The following is a 17,532-nucleotide window of genomic DNA, read 5'->3' as shown; positions in this document are numbered from 1 at the left end:
TGTCAATATTTTCCTGCTATTTGCTGCAATCACACTCCTTTTTACAACTCTGAAGATCACCCAGAGTTCAGCTAATGAAAAATCTGGCTATTTACCAAGGGGCCTGACTTATCCCTGTCCTCTATTTTGTACTGTCACTTGCACCAAAGCACGTAAGGAGAGATAATTTAGGGGAGCTCTCAGGCAAAAGTTACATTGCTGCCCTATCTGCCTTTACATTTCACATTCTAGGAACACTAGAATGTTCCTTAGATCACACAAACATGCAAAAAAAGAAAATGCACTCTTCCCTTCACTAGGTGTGAAACACTGTGTGCTGAATTATGAAGGGAGCTGGAAAAAGAAACTGCAGACCTGGCTGCTGATTCCTTTCCCAATATTAAATCACACTCAAATTCACACTGGATGAACCTCAATCCAGAATGTTAATGTATATGTATTTGAAACTACCATATGCTAATTATTACATATATTAGTATTGTTTAGGGATTATTTATTCAGTTTTTATATAAAATTTAATTCACTAGATCTATGGTTTAATTTTCTTTTCTGCAGAAATTCTTAATTTAACTAAAGATAAGTCTTATGAAACTATATTTTGTATTTAAATCACTGTTTTTAATGAGCTGCACACTGAAGAGTCACAGTGCAATCATTTTAATAATAAATGCAAACTCCAATTACAGTACATTCATAAAAATAACTGCAAAATCATGGAGAAGTGTATTTGAGTTCATTTTTAATAAACAGATTATTGCAACTTAGCTTTTATTGGACATTCCCAAAGTAATTCAAAAAGTACATTAACTTGAACAGTATTACAAACAAAGTAAGACAGAAAAGCAAATGAGAACCTCACTGGCAAGGAAAAAAAATCTGTTAACTTTGCACTTCCTTGCTGAGTTACCAGGATCACTAACACATGTGCACATCATGGATCATGCTGCAAGTAAATTGCCAAATAGCTTGAATTTTCCCATTTTTCTCTTATCAGAAGGGGAGAAAGGCTTAACCTTCACACAGACATGTATCAGAAATGGATCAGGAGCTGAAGAAAAAGGGAGGCATTGAACACAATGACTTGACAAAGGGGCTGCTATTTTACAGCCACACCATAAGGACCGCTCTGAAAAAGAAAACCAAGCAAAAGCCATGGCAGCACTCTGAACTCTGTGAGGCATCAAACCCCACAACCCCACACAGGCAGCAAAACCACCCTGGTCCTTCCCATGGCACAATCTGTTTCAAGAAATGCACTTCACACTTTTCCCACCCCAGTATGAAACCAAGGAACATAACATGCCAATAACTATAAATGAAGAGGTCCAAAAAAAAAAAAACCTAAAAAGAATAGAAGAAATTAACAATGTTTCGTACCACCAAACCTTTTTTTTTTTAAACGTCAGCAATAATGTCTTTGAAGATGAGCTGATTTTTCAGCACATCAAGCCATCCCAATTTTGTAATTTTAGAAATTATATTAATAGGAGCTTGATGACAAAAAGAACCAGTTTGGGTCGAGAAGCGACATAGTTCAGAATGTAACTTTTTGTAATGAAGTATTTCAAGATTAGCAACAAGTTTTCTATGAAGAATATGAGCTTAACAGTTCTAATGGAAACTTAAGCCATGGATTTTTTAAAAAAGAATTCATATGGTTAGCACAATAATTAACATTAAATCATTAAACAGAGGTAAGTATTTAACAACACAAAGTACATTACATACACAGTCATTATTCTAGGACACGTGACAGCAGTTTTTGAATTCACAGAACACCAGCAGGTGAAACAGCAATAATTCGTTCTGGTCCCATACAGTGGGCACTGATTATTTCACTCTGGAACAGCAGCTCTCACAGCCAGCTGTATTCAAGTTTTTACAACCAAGTCTCTATGAATTTTCTCAATTCAATCATCATCTTCCCACCAGGTAATGGACTTTGCAGTGGTAGAAATTCTGCTCTAACTACCTTCAGACATCTCCTTTGTTCAAACACTTATCAAGAACTGAAAGGTGATTCCTAAGAAAACAATTGTGTCAACAGAGATGGTCTAGCAGTCAAACAGGTGCTGGCTGCTTTAACTCATTTGGGAGTAGAAATAGACTCGAACAAGAAGTGGCATTTTTGATCACAAAGAACAGGAACTTTTTTTCCAAGGAACAGATTTACATCCTAATGGAAAACATTAGATAATATTTCCCTCACACACTTGTGATATTCTCATAACACTCAAGAATAAGCTGAACAAAATTCTGTGGGTATTCCAGTCCCACCTCTCTAGCTCCCTGAAGTCCCAGGCATCTCTCCTAGCAGCCTGTCAAAGTTCCAAGAACCAGAAAGGCTGGAGGCCCAGCTCTGCAGCAGCCCACCAGGCAGGCAGCCATGGAGCCAAGCACACTGGAAACCAGGGAGGTTCCTAACTTTGCTGACACAGAAAAATTCCCACAAACGTTTTGATTTTAAACTGAAAACACTCTATTAATGAAGTTCAACCAGCTGAAAACACTGAAAACACTCTATTAATAAAGTTCAACCAGCTCTGCCCAAGAGCAACTTGACAGGCATAACTCCTGAATTGTCACAGTTGAGGGGAAAAAAATTTAAATTTAGTGGTCCTTTTACTTGCCATGGTTGTACTCAAGTATTCAAATAAATGCCAAAAAATGACCTCTCTCACGCTGCCAGAGCCTTGCTGCCAGCAGTGGAGCAAAGCCACAAGGGACGCCACATGGCTGACACCTCAGCGGGTGTTTCCCGAAGCCCCTTCCCAGCCCCGCTTCCTTTCCCCGTCGTTCGAGGCCGTTTCAGTGGCTGATGCTCATCTCGGACACGTTCTGCAGTGTCTGGTTTTCGGGGAAGAAGAGGCGCAGGAGCCCAGCACGGCCTTCAGGGAGCAGCGGCTCGGACGAGCAGGTGCAGCTGCTTCCCCCGGCAGCCGCCGTGATCCCAGGCGGGAGCGGGGAGAGGGGAGCGGGGAGAGGGGAGAGGGGAGCGGGGAGAGGGGAGAGGGGAGCGGGGAGAGGGGAGAGGGGAGCGGGGAGAAGAGAGCGGGGAGAGGGGAGCGGGGCCAGGGGAGCGGGGAGAGGGGAGCGGGGAGAGGGGAGCGGGGCCAGGGGAGCGGGGAGAGGGGAGCGGGGAGAGGGGAGCGGGGCCAGGGGAGCGGGCCGAGGGGAGCGGGCCGAGGGGAGCGGGCCGAGGGGAGCACGGGAGCGCCGTCGGTCCCGGCCCCGCGCACATCCCGGCCCCAGGCGAGCCCCGCTCCCGCAGCACAGCCGGGGCTGCCGGCTCGGCTCCGCTGGCCCCGCCGCAGCCGCTCGGGCAGGGCGGCTCCCGGGCCCCTCCGGCCCCTCTGCCCGGCCGCCCTGCGCATCCCGCGGCCCCCGTCTGAGCGCAGCACCGCGGACCCAGCACCGCCCTCCCTCCTCCCCCCGAGCTCCGGCCCGGCCCCACGCACGCCCCGCACCGCCCCAGCCCCGGGCCCACCGGGCGCACCCACCTGGACGCGCAGCGCATCCTGCCGGGCCGCGCATCCTGCCGGGCCGCGCATCCTGCCCAGCCGCGCATCCTGCCGGACCGCGCATCCTGCCCAGCCGCGCATCCTGCCCAGCCGCGCATCCTGCCGGACCGCGCATCCTGCCGGGCCGCGCATCCTGCCGGGCCGCGCATCCTGCCGGGCCGCGCATCCTGCCGGGCCGCGCATCCTGCCCAGCCGCGCATCCTGCCGGACCACGCATCCTGCCGGGCCGCGCATCCTGCCGGACCGCGCATCCTGCCGGGCCGCGCATCCTGCCGGGCCGCGCATCCTGCCGGACCGCGCATCCTGCCGGGCCGCGCATCCTGCCGGGCCGCGCATGGTTCCGGGCGGGCCCTGCGGGGGCAGCGGCAGGGCCGGGACCGGCCGGGGGTGCGGGGGGTGCGGGGCGGACCGGAGCGGGGGCGGACACGGGCGGTGCCAGCTCCCCCCCGAGTGGCGCGGCTGGAGCCTCGCGATGATAAAGGGCCTGAGCAGGTGATGTTTCCCTGACGCTTTATTGACCACACTGCAAAGATTCCCATGTGAAGCCCGGTAGCCCCAAAGAAGGAGCTCACACGGGTAGAATGATAATGGAAATTGCTGTAGACCTGGAAGGAAAACATGAACTGGGTGTATTTGCTGGATTCATCTTTAGCAGTGAGGTCGAGAAACAATTATTATGACAATTTAATCAGGATAGGAGGAGTGGTTTCTTTGTACATGAACTATCACAGCTGAATCACTGAACCATTTGCTTTTATACAAAAAGCCTTCATTAACTGTCTGAAGCAAAATTAACGAAATGGGGTTAATAAATAAATAAATAAATAAATAGTTAAGAGCAGAGTCTGTGGATAGCATATGTACCTAAGTGTGAGTGAGAGCTGGGCTTCGTGTAGGATGAGCCAATTTCCAGCTCATCTGGAGGGTGTTTGCTCCTGGCCAAACACAGGTGTGGGTTTGTCCCCCTGGCTGGGTCTCCTGCCTGAGGTGAGGGCTGGGCAAGGACAGAAGGGAGAGCACAAAGCTGTCCCACAGGGCAGGCAGGGAGCCCACGCTGTGTTCAGCTGCACAGGGCAGCCCTGGCACACACTTTATCAATCATTTGAGTCTCTGGAACACAGACAATTGCCTTTCTATATCCGATTTCTGTCAGCTATATCCTGATTATTTTAAGGGGAAAAAAATTGCTCCAGCTAAAGAATTAATGGATTCCTAGACTAATAGTTGACACAACTTAAACACAGCAAGTACTAATATTAGATTGTGCAAGTATACCCCAGCCTGTGTCGGGGTCTTGCCCAAAGGACCTTCTGCATCAAGCAGCAGAATTTCTTTAGCAACTTGTGTACAATTCCTTCACCTTCACAAGGGAGGGGGAAATGACATAGTGAAGATGCTTGTGTGACAGGAGGAAGCTGTGCTATGAACTTCAGATGTGCACGTCACAAAATCTAAGAGTCTTCTGTGGAAGCTCAATTAAAGAAAGCTTCAGGTCTGCCTTGCAAAATACAGGACCAGGACTAATCCATCATTTTCAGCTCAAGCCTGGCTCATTTCCCACTGGGTGGAATAAACCTCCCTTCTTGAACTTGCTGTTCCTTTGGGTTAGTGAACAGATCTGTTGCTACAGGCAATGCATTCACAATGAGATTCCAGTCTACTGCTTAGAGAGCAGTGAACCTTCTCCGTGCTTTTTTCAATTTAATAATAAATTGCTCAATTAAAGCATATACACAAAACCAGCCATTTGTGTCCCCTCCTCTAAAAAAAGAAACTAGAAATTGTTCAAGGTACTGGTGTTCCTTTGGTTTTTTGCATCACACTGATATTTTTCCTAAAATGCAGTTTTCTGAAAGGAATGGCTGACAATTTACAAGGACTTATAAATTATATTTAAAAATACATAGAGAGAGAAATGCAATGTATTTAATTTAGAATTCTTTTTTCTGGGACTCTATTTTCTTAAATAGACATACTCCATCAGGACAAACACTTGCAGGTATTTGCTGGAGTTCTGCTGCACATTTTCTCATTCAAACATTCTTTTCTTTCTGTTTTTCATTTTCCATTAACAACAGCCAAAGGCCCTCAAGAATTCTAATTTCTTTCGATGGCTAATGATTTCAAGATTATTTTCTGTGCCATGTACTATATTATACCAATCTATATTGCCACCATTTAGTGATTACTTTAGTAATCTAATTCATTAATTTGCAATGCAGATCACAACTGATCTTGAGGATATGTTTGCTTATTAAATAGTTCCATAAAAAGTAATCAGTAATTTCTATCAGATAATTTTATGTTAATATATAGTGGATAAGCAAAAAAAGTTATTAACATATCACAAGACCAGGAAGAGTCCATAAAACCAAAATCAATAGTTAAATATTAAGCCAGCCATTTCTATTCCTAATTAAAACTAATTAATCTTTTTCAATAACACAATGACACACTTTCTTCTCATAAGCTGACAATACCCCATGAAGCCTGAAATGAGATAAATTATTCTTTGCTTGTTTGCTGGACAGAGGTCAATAATACCTCAGGGCAAACACTGTCTATAGCCAATTTCTTAAAGAATTTCAAATTGAAAAGAAAAATCTTTCTGATAGCAAAAAAAGGGCACAAATAGCACATTAAAAGAAGAATTTGCGAGGCATTGTATATGCATTAAAAATTCTGCACAGTGTGCGTGTCCAGTGCCCCTAAAGGCTCCCTGTCCTGGTGAGTGCAGAGAGGGCAGCTCTGTGTGCAGGGCACTGCTCGGGCTGCTCATGCCAGAGCTTCTGCTGCCTTAGTCCTGAATGTGGTCAGTCATTTATTGCCGTTCATCTGCCCTCAGCCAGTGGGAACCAGAGGCGTAAGAGCAGGGTTGGTGTTTTGCATTACCCATTAACTCAGAGCCAGCCTTCATTAATTAGTTAACACAAGCAATCGGAGAAATTTTTCAGGGTGCTCACTCAGCCCTTGGAAGTGCTGTGCTTTTGACTCCAACTCCTTTGCTGTCTGGCTCATGGGTCAGTGGGAACAATGTTCGTGTCCATGTGTTCTGCTGGTTTGCTGCTCTTTCCTGGCAATGCTGATGGCTCCGGGATGGGGGTGACTTGTTCACAGCCCCAGACAAAGCACAGATCCCGGCTCCAGAGTGCAATCCCTGTGTGTTTGGAGGGCCTGCATTGAGCTACAGAGCAGCTGCGCCTTTTTACTGCAGGAATTCCCACCAACCAGCATCCTGTTTGGGGGAAGATCATGATCCCAAACCCTGAACTGCCCCAAGGGTGCTGGGAGGGAACCATTGCTGCGGGCAGCAATGCAGGAGCTGCTACAAGAAGGAGCCCAAAAGTGTGCTCAGAAGTTTGAATGCACAAGGAATCTTTTCTGGCTGTGTTTGAGTATTGGCTGTAAGACAGCACCTACTGCCTTTAGACCATGATTGCTCCACGTATCTATTAACAGTAAACAAAAGCATCCCCCAAAAGACACATAATTCACCTTTGATGAGACACAGAAAGTTTCATATGAGAAGGAAATCCTGCTGAAACTTATGAGAAAACATGAACTAAGGAAATTAAAGACTGTTTTGCAACTTCCATATTTAGGCTTGTTGCCATGTGAACAACCTCTTGATATTTCTTAATACTTTACAGAAAAAAAGAAAATTGATAGAAAATAAAAATTTTGTTAAACTATTGGCATTTTTGCTGAACAAATAAAAATGTGTGAAAGAAATTAAAAGATAATTTAAAAATTAATATAAAAGTTTATCCCTTTGGCATATTTCGTAGGAAGGTGCATGCTGAAGCATTTTATTTAATAGTCTAAATATATGGTGTTACAACTGTTCTTACTTCTGGTGAGTAGCATGATACACTTCATCCAAAGCTGCATTTCAGGAAGGTGGATACACAACTAAGTGTGTGTGTTATCACAGGAGCCATTTACAGAACAGAGACTACTGGTAAATATAACAGTGTGAAAGGATTCGGACAAGAGATGTATAAAAATTATTATTCAGAATTGTTTTCATTATCGTAGTTCCCGGATTCATACTCTTCATCATCTTCCTCATCAGAGGTGTCATAATACTCCTCGTATTCAACGCTGTAGCTTGCACTTCTACTGCCAGCAGTGAATGCAAATGCAGGAGATGGGCCTGCAAGATGTAATTGAATCCAGATTAAATCAGCTGAAGATAGGAACACAGAGGAAGGATTTGTACAGCAAACCCAGGTTTTCTGAATCCTTGTTATCTATGAAAAGGACTGGGGTTTTAGCCGATACCTCATACCACTGAAGGTCATGAGCAAATTTCTATATAGAATCATGGAATCCCAGAATAGATTGGTTTGAAATGGATCTTAGGCCTCATCTTGTTCCACCCCCTGCCGTGGGCAGGGACACTTCCTCTGTCCCAGGTTGCTCCAAGTCCCGTCCAACCTGGCCTTGGACACTTCAGGGATGGGGCAGCCACAGCTCCTTTGAAAAACCTGTGTCAGCACTTCACCATGCTCTGAGTAAAGAATTTCTTCCTAACATCTAATCTAAATCTCTCCTATGTTTTAAACTAAAACTATTCTCCCTTGTCCAGCCACTATCTGCCTGTATAAAAAGTCCCTCTCCCTCCTTCTAGTGCTCCCCCTTTAGGGATTGGAAGGACTCTGGGACCTCCCCAGAGCCTTCTCTTCCCCAGGCTTGACACCAGAGGCTTGTCTCGAGAGCAGAGGTGCTCCAGCACTTGGAGCATCTCCGTGGCCTCCTCTGGGCCCACTCTAGCAGGTCCATGTCTTCGCTCTGCTGAGGATATGTTGAAAATGCATTTAATTCCTAATACTAGTAAACTATCGTATCAGTCTTCCGCAGTTCCTGTGCATCTGCAAATATTCCCAGAGAAAATAAAGCTTTGAAAGCCACTTATAGAAACTGGATGAGTGACACACTCCCCTAGCCCAGGAGGTAAATATGACAATACATATTTATCCTGAATTTGCCAGGAAAACCATTTCTCTATGGAGGAGGACTGGGCACAAAGCAAATCAATAGCAAAGCTATTTCTTACATCTTTTGAACCACTCTCATTAAGGAACAACAATTCTTTCTAAGGAACAACAATTGTTTCCTTCCTAATTTTATGAAAAATAAACAGCTAAGAAAACCTGCCATGATTCAAAGACTCCCTCAGTTACCCCAGCTGTTGTTCTGGGTCCTGCTAACATCAAAGGATTTTTCTGGGATAAGGACAGTGGAATAATGTGTCTCAGCTGTATGGCTCCAATCCACAGCTTTCTGTTTTCTGGAAGCCAGGATAATTTGCAGCAAAATATTATTATGTAAACCATTAAGGGATAAAGTAAAAGAAAAGCACACAGAAGAGTGAAAACATGGTCAGTTTTGGGTAATTTCTGCCATGCTTCATCCTCATTCCAACAATCCTGTCCTTTGCATCCTGCTTGTATGCATTTTTATAATTTTACATCCAAATTAAAAAAAAAAATTACCATCAATGACTTTCAATCTTGCAGAGGCATATGTTGCACCGTGCTTATTTTTGGTGTGGCAGATATAAATGCCTTCATCTGATTTTTTGAGGCCTTGAATCTGCAGCCAGCCTGTAACACCATACTTCTGAGGCCCACCTCTTGCCTTTGAGAAAAAAAGAAATGGTTGGAATTAAGTAGCTGGGAGACACCATGATGTTTCTCAAAATAATTGTGGATGGATTAAATATCATTACAACTTTTGGGGTTTTTTTAATGCCATCATGCTTTGATTCTGCTTATTCTTGCTGAATTGTGTTTTACCTTCTTGCTGCTGTGCTTTCCTCTCTCTGCTCTTGCACCTTCACTGCCCTGCACAGTGCTCACATTCCTGCTCCCCTCCAGGCCACTCTTCCCAGTGCTCCCCCTTCCCTTGTCCCAGCCCCACTTGCTGCTTCCCCAGAGCATCCCAAGCTCAGGATGAGATGGGGAATTGTCAGGGCCGAGGGGGCCTGACCAAGCTGGTTTTAAGGGTTGTCATGACATCCCATGGGCACTTTCACACTTCATGACAGTTTCAGCTGGCTTGGAGTAAAGCCTCCTAAAGAGGCGTAAGTGGTACCCTGGCTGTTCCCTCTGCTGGGACTGCCACAGCACTGACAGAAATCATCATTCTTTGCATAGTCACAGGGCCCCTACTGGGAATCTATTTATTGCAACAGTGTTGTGTTTTGTAGGAGGAATTCACAGATTAACTGCCCTGTTCCTGCTCCCAAACTGTATGCAAAGGTAAATTCAAGTTTTACCTGAACGGAGACGTGGGAATCATCTCCTGGCAGAAACATTTTATTCCCCTTTTTTTTCCATTCAAGCTGTGGCATAGGATAGGCTGACACCTCACAGCCAAAAATGACATCATTGCCAGTGTAATTCTGGGCATCCTGAGGTGGCATAGAAATAACAGGAGCTGCAAAGAGCCAACAAGGTGCTTTAGGAGACAGTACACAAAGAACACAAATAAAAGATTTACACTAATCCCTGCTTCACAGGCTACCATCAGATTGTCTTTACCTTTTGGGTCTCACACACTGCAAAGAGCCACATGATTCCAAGTACCTTTTAAAGCTCAGAAAACCTCGTGTCTGTGTTTCTAAAAATGCTTATTCGGGTCTGTTTTCCCCCTTGCAGATGACAGTGGAACCCGAGCTGACACTGAAGGTTTATTTGGCCCCATGAGCTGTCAGTGTGGCCCAGGCTCAGCCCCCTCAGCAGAGCCACCAGAGCCTGACCTGGGCCTCAGAGGGAACTACAGGAAATTCGCAGCACATGAGGCACAGAGTGATTTGATTGTGTGACAGCTCTGAATGTGTCACATTTTGGTTAGCTGAAAGGCAAAACACTGCTATTGCTGGCGTTTTCTGAGTACATCATTGCCTTGAAGCTGCTAAACATTGTCAAGCACTGTTATCCATGGAAGTCACAAGTTACAACAGCATTCATGAATTTTACATTTATCCTCAATTGCTATTGATGTCATCCAATATTGGCGTTACGAATCAAAAGGATTGAAATTCAATTATTTCTGTAAGATTTCATGTTATGCTTATTATACTTGTTACAGTTCCACTTGTTTCCTCATGTTCTCGCACCGTCACCCCCTCCAGTGTTTATTGATTTCCTCGGAATTCTCCTTTTTCCCGTTTCCAGAAGGCAAAGCTGCCGGCAGGCACGAGAGGGAGCCAGCCTGGGCTCGGAGGCACCAGGACCATCCCCGGCGCTTCCACCCCGATGGCTGCGCATCCATCCATCCACCCATCCATCCATCCATCCACCCATCCCTCCATCCATCCATCCCTCCATCCATCCATCCATCCATCCATCCATCCATCCATCATCCATCCCTCCATCCATCCATCCATCCATCCATCCATCCCTCCATCCATCCATCCATCCATCCATCCATCCATCCATCCATCCCTCCATCCATCCATCCATCCATCCCTCCATCCATCCATCCATCCATCCATCCATCCATCCATCCATCCATCCATCCATCCATCTATCCCTCCATCCATCCCTCCATCCATCCATCCCTCCCTCCCTCCGTCCATCTATCCATCCCTCCATCCATCCATCCCTCCATCCATCCATCCATCCATCCATCCATCCATCCATCCATCCATCCATCCATCCATCCCTCCATCCATCCATCCATCCATCCATCCATCCATCCGTCCGTCCGTCCGTCCGTCCCTGCGCAGGTGGAGCGGCTGCTCCTCTCCCGTCCCAGCACGGCACAGACCAAACTGTGGATGCGCTCTTAGCACAGAGTTCCTGAGCTGGAGATCTCTGCTTTTTCCCCCTGACCTATTTGTCCACAACAAGAAATATTTTGCCTTCTAAAACCTATTTTCTATTTCCAGACCAGTGCTCAAAAAGGAATGCATTTTCTGGGTGATTTGACTTGTGCTGGATGTTTTTTTCCACACATCCCAGATGCTTGGAAATAGAAACTTCAAGTAAATAATTAATATATTTTTACTTGCAGTGTTTGAATCAATACCTAGGTGCAGCATTTATTCTTCAGCATTTGAAACTTTAACAGCCTGTTCCATGTTTTCGACAATTTATAGCAACAATTTCAACAATTTATAACACATTTGTCAGTTTTTAAGGATTAGTGCGTGTGCAGAAAAATGTTAAATGCTTCCTGATTAAAATTAATGGCAAAAAAATATACAGAAAATGATCAATTTTCTCATTTATAAATGTCTCATTAAACAATCTTGCTACTCTTTAAAAGTAAGGTTTTTCAAACTGGGAAACTTTAATCCTTAAATGCTTGTTCTTTCATGAGAACTGCATATTCACAATCTATTATTTCAAAAATCTTTATTCAAATGAGTATTAACTGAATATCTTGGATGAGAATGCTTTTGCTTGGTTTTTTTGTTTTTTGTTTTTTGGGTTTTTTTTGCCTGTGAACTGATCACAGAGGGTCTGATATTAAAATATATTTTTAAATCTTAAAATTAATTGAAACCCCATTCCTTTTAAATATACACCCACTGTAGTTAAGCCTAAAATGTACAGAAGAAACCAAAAGTCTACGCTGACTCACAGGAGTTTTTTAAATTGTTCCCACACAGAGACAGTGTAAAAACCTTTCCAAACAGGCAGATGTTGCCCAGTGAATATTTTTGTTGTGCTGCCAACTCAGGTGTGCTGTGGATCCCGGCCAGCACTGAGGTGTGGCCCAGGGCTGGGTCCTGTCCCTGTCACCGTCCCCAGCCGTGGAACACTCCTGGAGTCTGGAGCACACAGAGGCCTGAGGGAGAAATCCTCATTGCAGCTGTCCAGCACTGCCTGCCGTGCACTAGGACAATTCCACACTAGGAATGCTCCTCTTTCCATGAACTGTCAGGAGAACACAGCAGAGGGTGGGAAATGTCCGGGCTGGGTCCCGGTCCTGCAGCTGAGCCCGGGGCTGACCAAGCTCACGGCGAGCAGCAGTTCTGATGGGACCAAACTGCCCTTTCTGAACGCCAGCACACCATCCCTATTTCACTGCCCACCCAAACTTCAGACATAAAATACTACAACCTCGCAATATCATTTTGCTGTGTTTTATGGAAGAAAATTAAAGTAACATTCTACAATTTAAACAGGAGTTTATAAATTTTTTTGAGTGTTTCAGGTTTTTTGTTCAGACAAATTCTCCCATGATATCTGTGTGTATTTTCCTTGCATAACTGACTAGAAACAGAGCTGTACTGTTATGATAACATGTCATTTTGATTCCTGGAGTAGATAATTTTTTTTTTGATAGCTAAGGTAAGTGTTCTGGTGTCCTGGTGTCCAGAGCTGAATGGGCAGGAGCTGCTTCTTTCCTTTTACAGTCCCAGTCAGTCATGAATTATCCCTCTGTGTTATAGGAGATGTAAACCAGGAGCCAGGAAAGGTCAAAATACTGTTTTACCTTTCACAATCAACCTGACATCACTCCAGACCAATTAATTACATATTTAATAGGATATTTTTTCTCATATTGTATATTATTAATTTTTGCTAATCTGTGTCTGATTAGATGGAAATGGCAGAAATTTTTGTGTCTTGTTTATTCGTTTTTACTCCAAAATTTACATTTAAAATAAATCATGTGACACAGCTAAATATAAAGAGAATCAGTGCTATATTGTTCTGTTATTTCATTAAATTATCAATGAGAAATGTTTCAATGTGAAATGGGGATGGCTTAAGTGTGGAGAATCTGTATATAATCTGTGTATATAATCAATGTACTTAGAAACCTTGGTAAATTATTGGATAAACTGATCAAAACTAGTTTTCAGGAAAAGAAATAATTTTTCCATGTTTCTTTAGCGAGCTAGGCCTTTTTCTTTCTCATTTTTTTCTGGCAAGAGAAGAAAGATGAAAGGCTGTACTCCTCTGATGAAAGGAGTTTATTGTTATTTATTTATTCATTGGTTGCTGCGTACAATTAGTCCATTTGGCATCAAGAGGAAACAGCAGATGCTTTGAAGGGGAGAAAAACAAAACAGAGTACTTTGAGCCGAGTGAAGGTTATATTTATAGCTTGGTACCAAAGCCCCACAGCGCTCAGTGTTTGTTCCGCATGCAAATCGCCCTCAGGACAGCCCGTGCTGCGGCGTTTGCCGCTCTCCGAGCCAGGCTCCGGCTGCCCCTTGTCACCAGCTGTCCCCGCAGCGGCGGGGCCGGGGCGCGGTGCCCTCGGGGCCGGGCTGGGCCGGGGCGGGCCGGGCTGGGCCGGGGCGGGCCGGGCTGGGCCCCTCCGAACCCCTCCGAGCTCCCTCCGAACCTCCCCGAGCCCCTCCGAGCCCTTCCGAGCCCCTCCGAGCTCCCTCCGAGCCTCTCCGAGCTCCTCCGAGCCCCTCCGAGCCCTTCCGAGCCCCTCCGAGCCCCCTCCGAGCCCTTCCGAGCCCCTCCGAGCCCCCTCTGAGCCCCCTCCGAGCCCCTCCGAGCCCTTCCGAGCCCCCTCTGAGCCCCTCCGAGCCCCCTCCGAGCCCTTCCGAGCCCCCTCTGAGCCCCCTCCGAGCCCTTCCGAGCCCCCTCTGAGCCCCCTCCGAGTCCTTCCGAGCCCCTCCGAGCCCTTCCGAGCCCCTCCGAGTCCCCTCTGAGCCTCTCCGAGCCCCTCCGAGCCCCTCCGAGTCCCCTCTGAGCCTCTCCGAGCCCCTCCGAGCCCCCTCTGAGCCCCCTCCGAGTCCTTCCGAGCCCCGCCGAGCCCCGGGCTCCGGCCGGCTCTGAAGCTCCCGAGCCAGTGTGGGGAGCGGCGGCTCGGGGACAGGAGAAGGACATTTGTGACCCCAGGCATTTGTGACCCTGAGCATTTGTGACTCCGAGCATTTGTGACCCTGGGCATTTGTGAGCCCGGGCATTTGTGAGCCCGGGCATTTGTGACGCCGGGCGCTGCCAGCCCAGCGCCCTGCCCAGCGCGGGCACGCTCCAGCCGGGCGCTTTCCTCCGCCACAGCCTCTTTTACTAAACCGCGGCTGTGAACTTTGCGCAGCCTTCTGTGCAATTTAAAAAGCTGAGCGGTGAGGATAATTCTCTGCATTGTGGAGAGAGGCTCCAGATTTTCCGGGGAGCCAGGGAGGCAGTGGGAAAGCGCTGGGGGCGATGGCTGCATGCAGAGCAGAGCAGCCAAGGTCCCTCTCCTGCTGGAGGAGCAGCAGCGCGATGCGCCTCGGGGGCGGCTGGGGGCTGCTGGGTGACACCAGCATTAAAAGTGGTAGTACTTCCAAATTAAAAAGTCTCTTGAACCGGGCCAGTTCTGTTAAATTAATTAGAGGGACCACTGCTTTAAGCCTGTGTGCTGAGCAGCTGCCGCTGCTGCAAAGTTACCGGCTCTTGCTAAGGGAGGGACGCTTCGGGCCGGAATCTTGCCGGAGGGGTTATGCCACAAGAACTTCTGCTACTGAGTCCCAAACAAAGACTCCATCCCAACCTAACAGACTTGCAGTTGTACGGCAGGCTGGCATGCATGTCCCTTTCCTGACAAGCCTCATTTCCCACCTTAATACCCTGATAGCAAATAAAGGATTTTCTAACGGACCCTTCCCTCTCAGCTAGAGAAAAAGGAAAGAAGCCTGATATTAATTGTTCAGCACTTTTTCTAAGTAGCCAATATCCCTTGTTCATTCAATATAAAACCACAGCATACAGTCTAAAACTGCTATAGAAGAGCAGGTGAAATACACCCAAGTTACTCCCAGTCCTTTGCCAGAGCTGCAATTTCAGATTCCCGGAGCTGTGACCCACAGACCTCTTCAATTTCATTTGAGAAAATATTTGATTATCTTAAAACCCCACAGTAGTTTCTCTTTTAGAAAAAAAAAAAAAAAAAAAAAACAAAAAAACAAAAACCTCTTCACATTTTCATTTTATAGTCATGTCTTGAGTGATAGATGCCCAGGAGTAATGACTTGTGGTAATGCAAAGAAAGGGAACAGCAAATGAGCAGGGAGCAGGAGTCCCCTGTATGCCCACCTAAGAATCCCTCCACTAACAAGGGACAGAGACAACTGTGCACTTTAAGAGTCCTTTAGGGAAATTGTTTCAGCTTGATTCTGTTCTGCTATTTGGATTTCTCTTTCATGGGTTAGCTAGATTTTATGATGATTCTGAATTGGACTATTTGGAGCTTTTTGGTAAAAAGAACAGAGCTGTTAATTAAACCCTATCTTCTTGTATTGCCCCTGCTTCACTGCTTACCATGTATCCTCACAGGTGGATACACACATGCACACATGTACCTGTGTGTGTATATGTATACACAGGAGATATAAGATATATTTATTTGTTTATTTATTTATTTATTTATTTGAGATCTGCTTTACTATCACCCCTCTTTAAGTCAGTCCTGTTACAATAATAATCATTTGCCAATTCCTCCCAGACTATCCTGTTTACTGATTCTCAACTCTATATGCAACTTCTGTAGAAAAAAAAAATCATACTCTGATTATAGTAATCATACTCTGATTATTCAGAACAGATCCATGTTGTAGATTGATGCCTTTTTAGCTACCATGAGATTTAATCCACTAGTCTAATATAGAGGCTTATAAAAGACAAGATTTAGTACCAGATGCTGAAACACATTTTTAACACAAAGTAGCACTATAACAGAATAATGATAATTGTAACAAAACCACAGTATTAGTTTAATGAAGTTAGGCTAGAGTAGTTAGTAACACGTCTGAAGATAAGAATCAGCTCTTTTTTTCAGTTTGGAAGTGCCTCTGCACACATTACCTGATTCACATGGCCCTTTATGTTTCACGCTGATGTTTCTTTTCGCAGCATAAGCCTTGTTGAACTGACAGATGTTTTCATAGGTTTTCCCATCAGATCCACAGATGCTTTCTTGAGATTTGCAAACACACTGGGGTTCAGGGACTTCCCCAAACCTTGCTTCATCAGCATCCAGCCTGCACTCGAGGTGATCCCCACACTGCCCATAGAAATGATTGCCCTGGTCCAAGTCGCAGATCTGACCTTCCACGTTCCCGCATTCCGGGCAGCAGCCGCAGCGATCCAGCACAGCCCCGGCTGGACAGTCCTTTTGCTCAGAGCAGAGTGCCAAATCACATTTTCCACAACTATCTCCTTCCCTCAGCAGCCTCCACCAGCCTCTGTGGTACAAGGCAGGGAAACTCTGTGAAACCTGTACCAGTGCCACCAGCACTGCTGTAACCATCCGGTGCTTCATCTCGAGAGTGTAGCAAAAAGCAGAAAAGGTCCTTGGAGTAAAGCCAGGGAGAGGAAAAAAAAAAATGCAAACCAAAAAAGAGCAAGCTAGTGAGAGAAAAACATCACAATCCTGGTTTTGTTTTAGAATATAAGCTGTACTCTGAACACTGGCTTTAAGAAAAAATTAGTATCAGATTCCTAATCTGGAACTGATAATAGAAAGGCATAAAAACCCAGCAGCTTTTCCCTAATGCAGTTTGGAATGTGAGTACTGCTTGCACAAAGACCAAACTGCCCCTTCTGACAGCTGAGCTGAAGCTCTCTGAAAAGCTGTTTGCTCCATGTCTCATTGAGCCAAATTTGCAAAGCCTCACTCTACTGAAACATTACATTGCAGCTATTGTGGAAAGGGGAACAGGGACAAGGAGTGTGAAATCAAAAAAGTCTCTGCTATGAGTGGCCCTCCCCTACATCAGGCAAAACAGATGTCCACAAAAAGATAAATATGTGTACAAAGTAGCACCCAAACCCCAGTGCCCTGGGGCTTGGCCAGTACTCTAGAGACTAGAGCTTGGTGCAACATCAAATGTGATGCATTCCTGATCACAGCTAAGGGCTCTGAATTAACACTTTATTTACAGGCTCTACACAATCAAGAGGCAATCCAAGTCAGCTGCAATTGACTTTGAGCTCTCAGGTTTAAGAGGAAAGATGCCTGTAATCATTGAAGGACCCATTGTTTGATTGTTTGTCTCTCCATGTATTTTCTGCTCGGTGTTTATAGGTGTCCGTGCTTTGCA

The 17,532-nt window shown here is 45.6% G+C and overlaps 1 protein-coding gene across 1 annotated transcript; it reads right to left on the bottom strand.

The window, feature by feature from the left end:
• Nucleotides 1-5,210: 5,210 nt before the first annotated feature.
• LOC131564788 (kazal-type serine protease inhibitor domain-containing protein 1-like) lies at nucleotides 5,211-17,215 on the bottom strand. Its single transcript, XM_058815372.1, has 4 exons — nucleotides 16,295-17,215; nucleotides 9,805-9,965; nucleotides 9,020-9,164; nucleotides 5,211-7,677 (listed from the first exon to the last, which is right to left on the bottom strand). Exons 1-4 carry the CDS (start codon nucleotides 16,749-16,751, stop codon nucleotides 7,532-7,534), a joined length of 909 nt encoding a protein of 302 aa, XP_058671355.1. The 5' UTR covers nucleotides 16,752-17,215; the 3' UTR covers nucleotides 5,211-7,531.
• Nucleotides 17,216-17,532: the final 317 nt, after the last annotated feature.

Source organism: Ammospiza caudacuta, chromosome 16, assembly GCF_027887145.1.
Source record: "Ammospiza caudacuta isolate bAmmCau1 chromosome 16, bAmmCau1.pri, whole genome shotgun sequence".
Taxonomy (NCBI): Eukaryota; Metazoa; Chordata; class Aves; order Passeriformes; family Passerellidae; genus Ammospiza; species Ammospiza caudacuta.
This window is presented reverse-complemented; position numbering and strand designations above follow the sequence as displayed.

Coding starts and splice junctions, on each gene's coding strand:
- LOC131564788 (XM_058815372.1), bottom strand. CDS start 16,751: ATGAAGCACCGGATGGTTACAGCAGTGCTGGTGGCACTGGTACAGGTT. Junction 9,966..16,294: donor TAAAGGGCCATGTGAATCAG/GTAATGTGTGCA, acceptor GGCTCTTTGCAG/CTCCTGTTATTTCTATGCCA. Junction 7,678..9,019: donor AAGATTGAAAGTCATTGATG/GTAATTTTTTTT, acceptor TACATCTTGCAG/GCCCATCTCCTGCATTTGCA.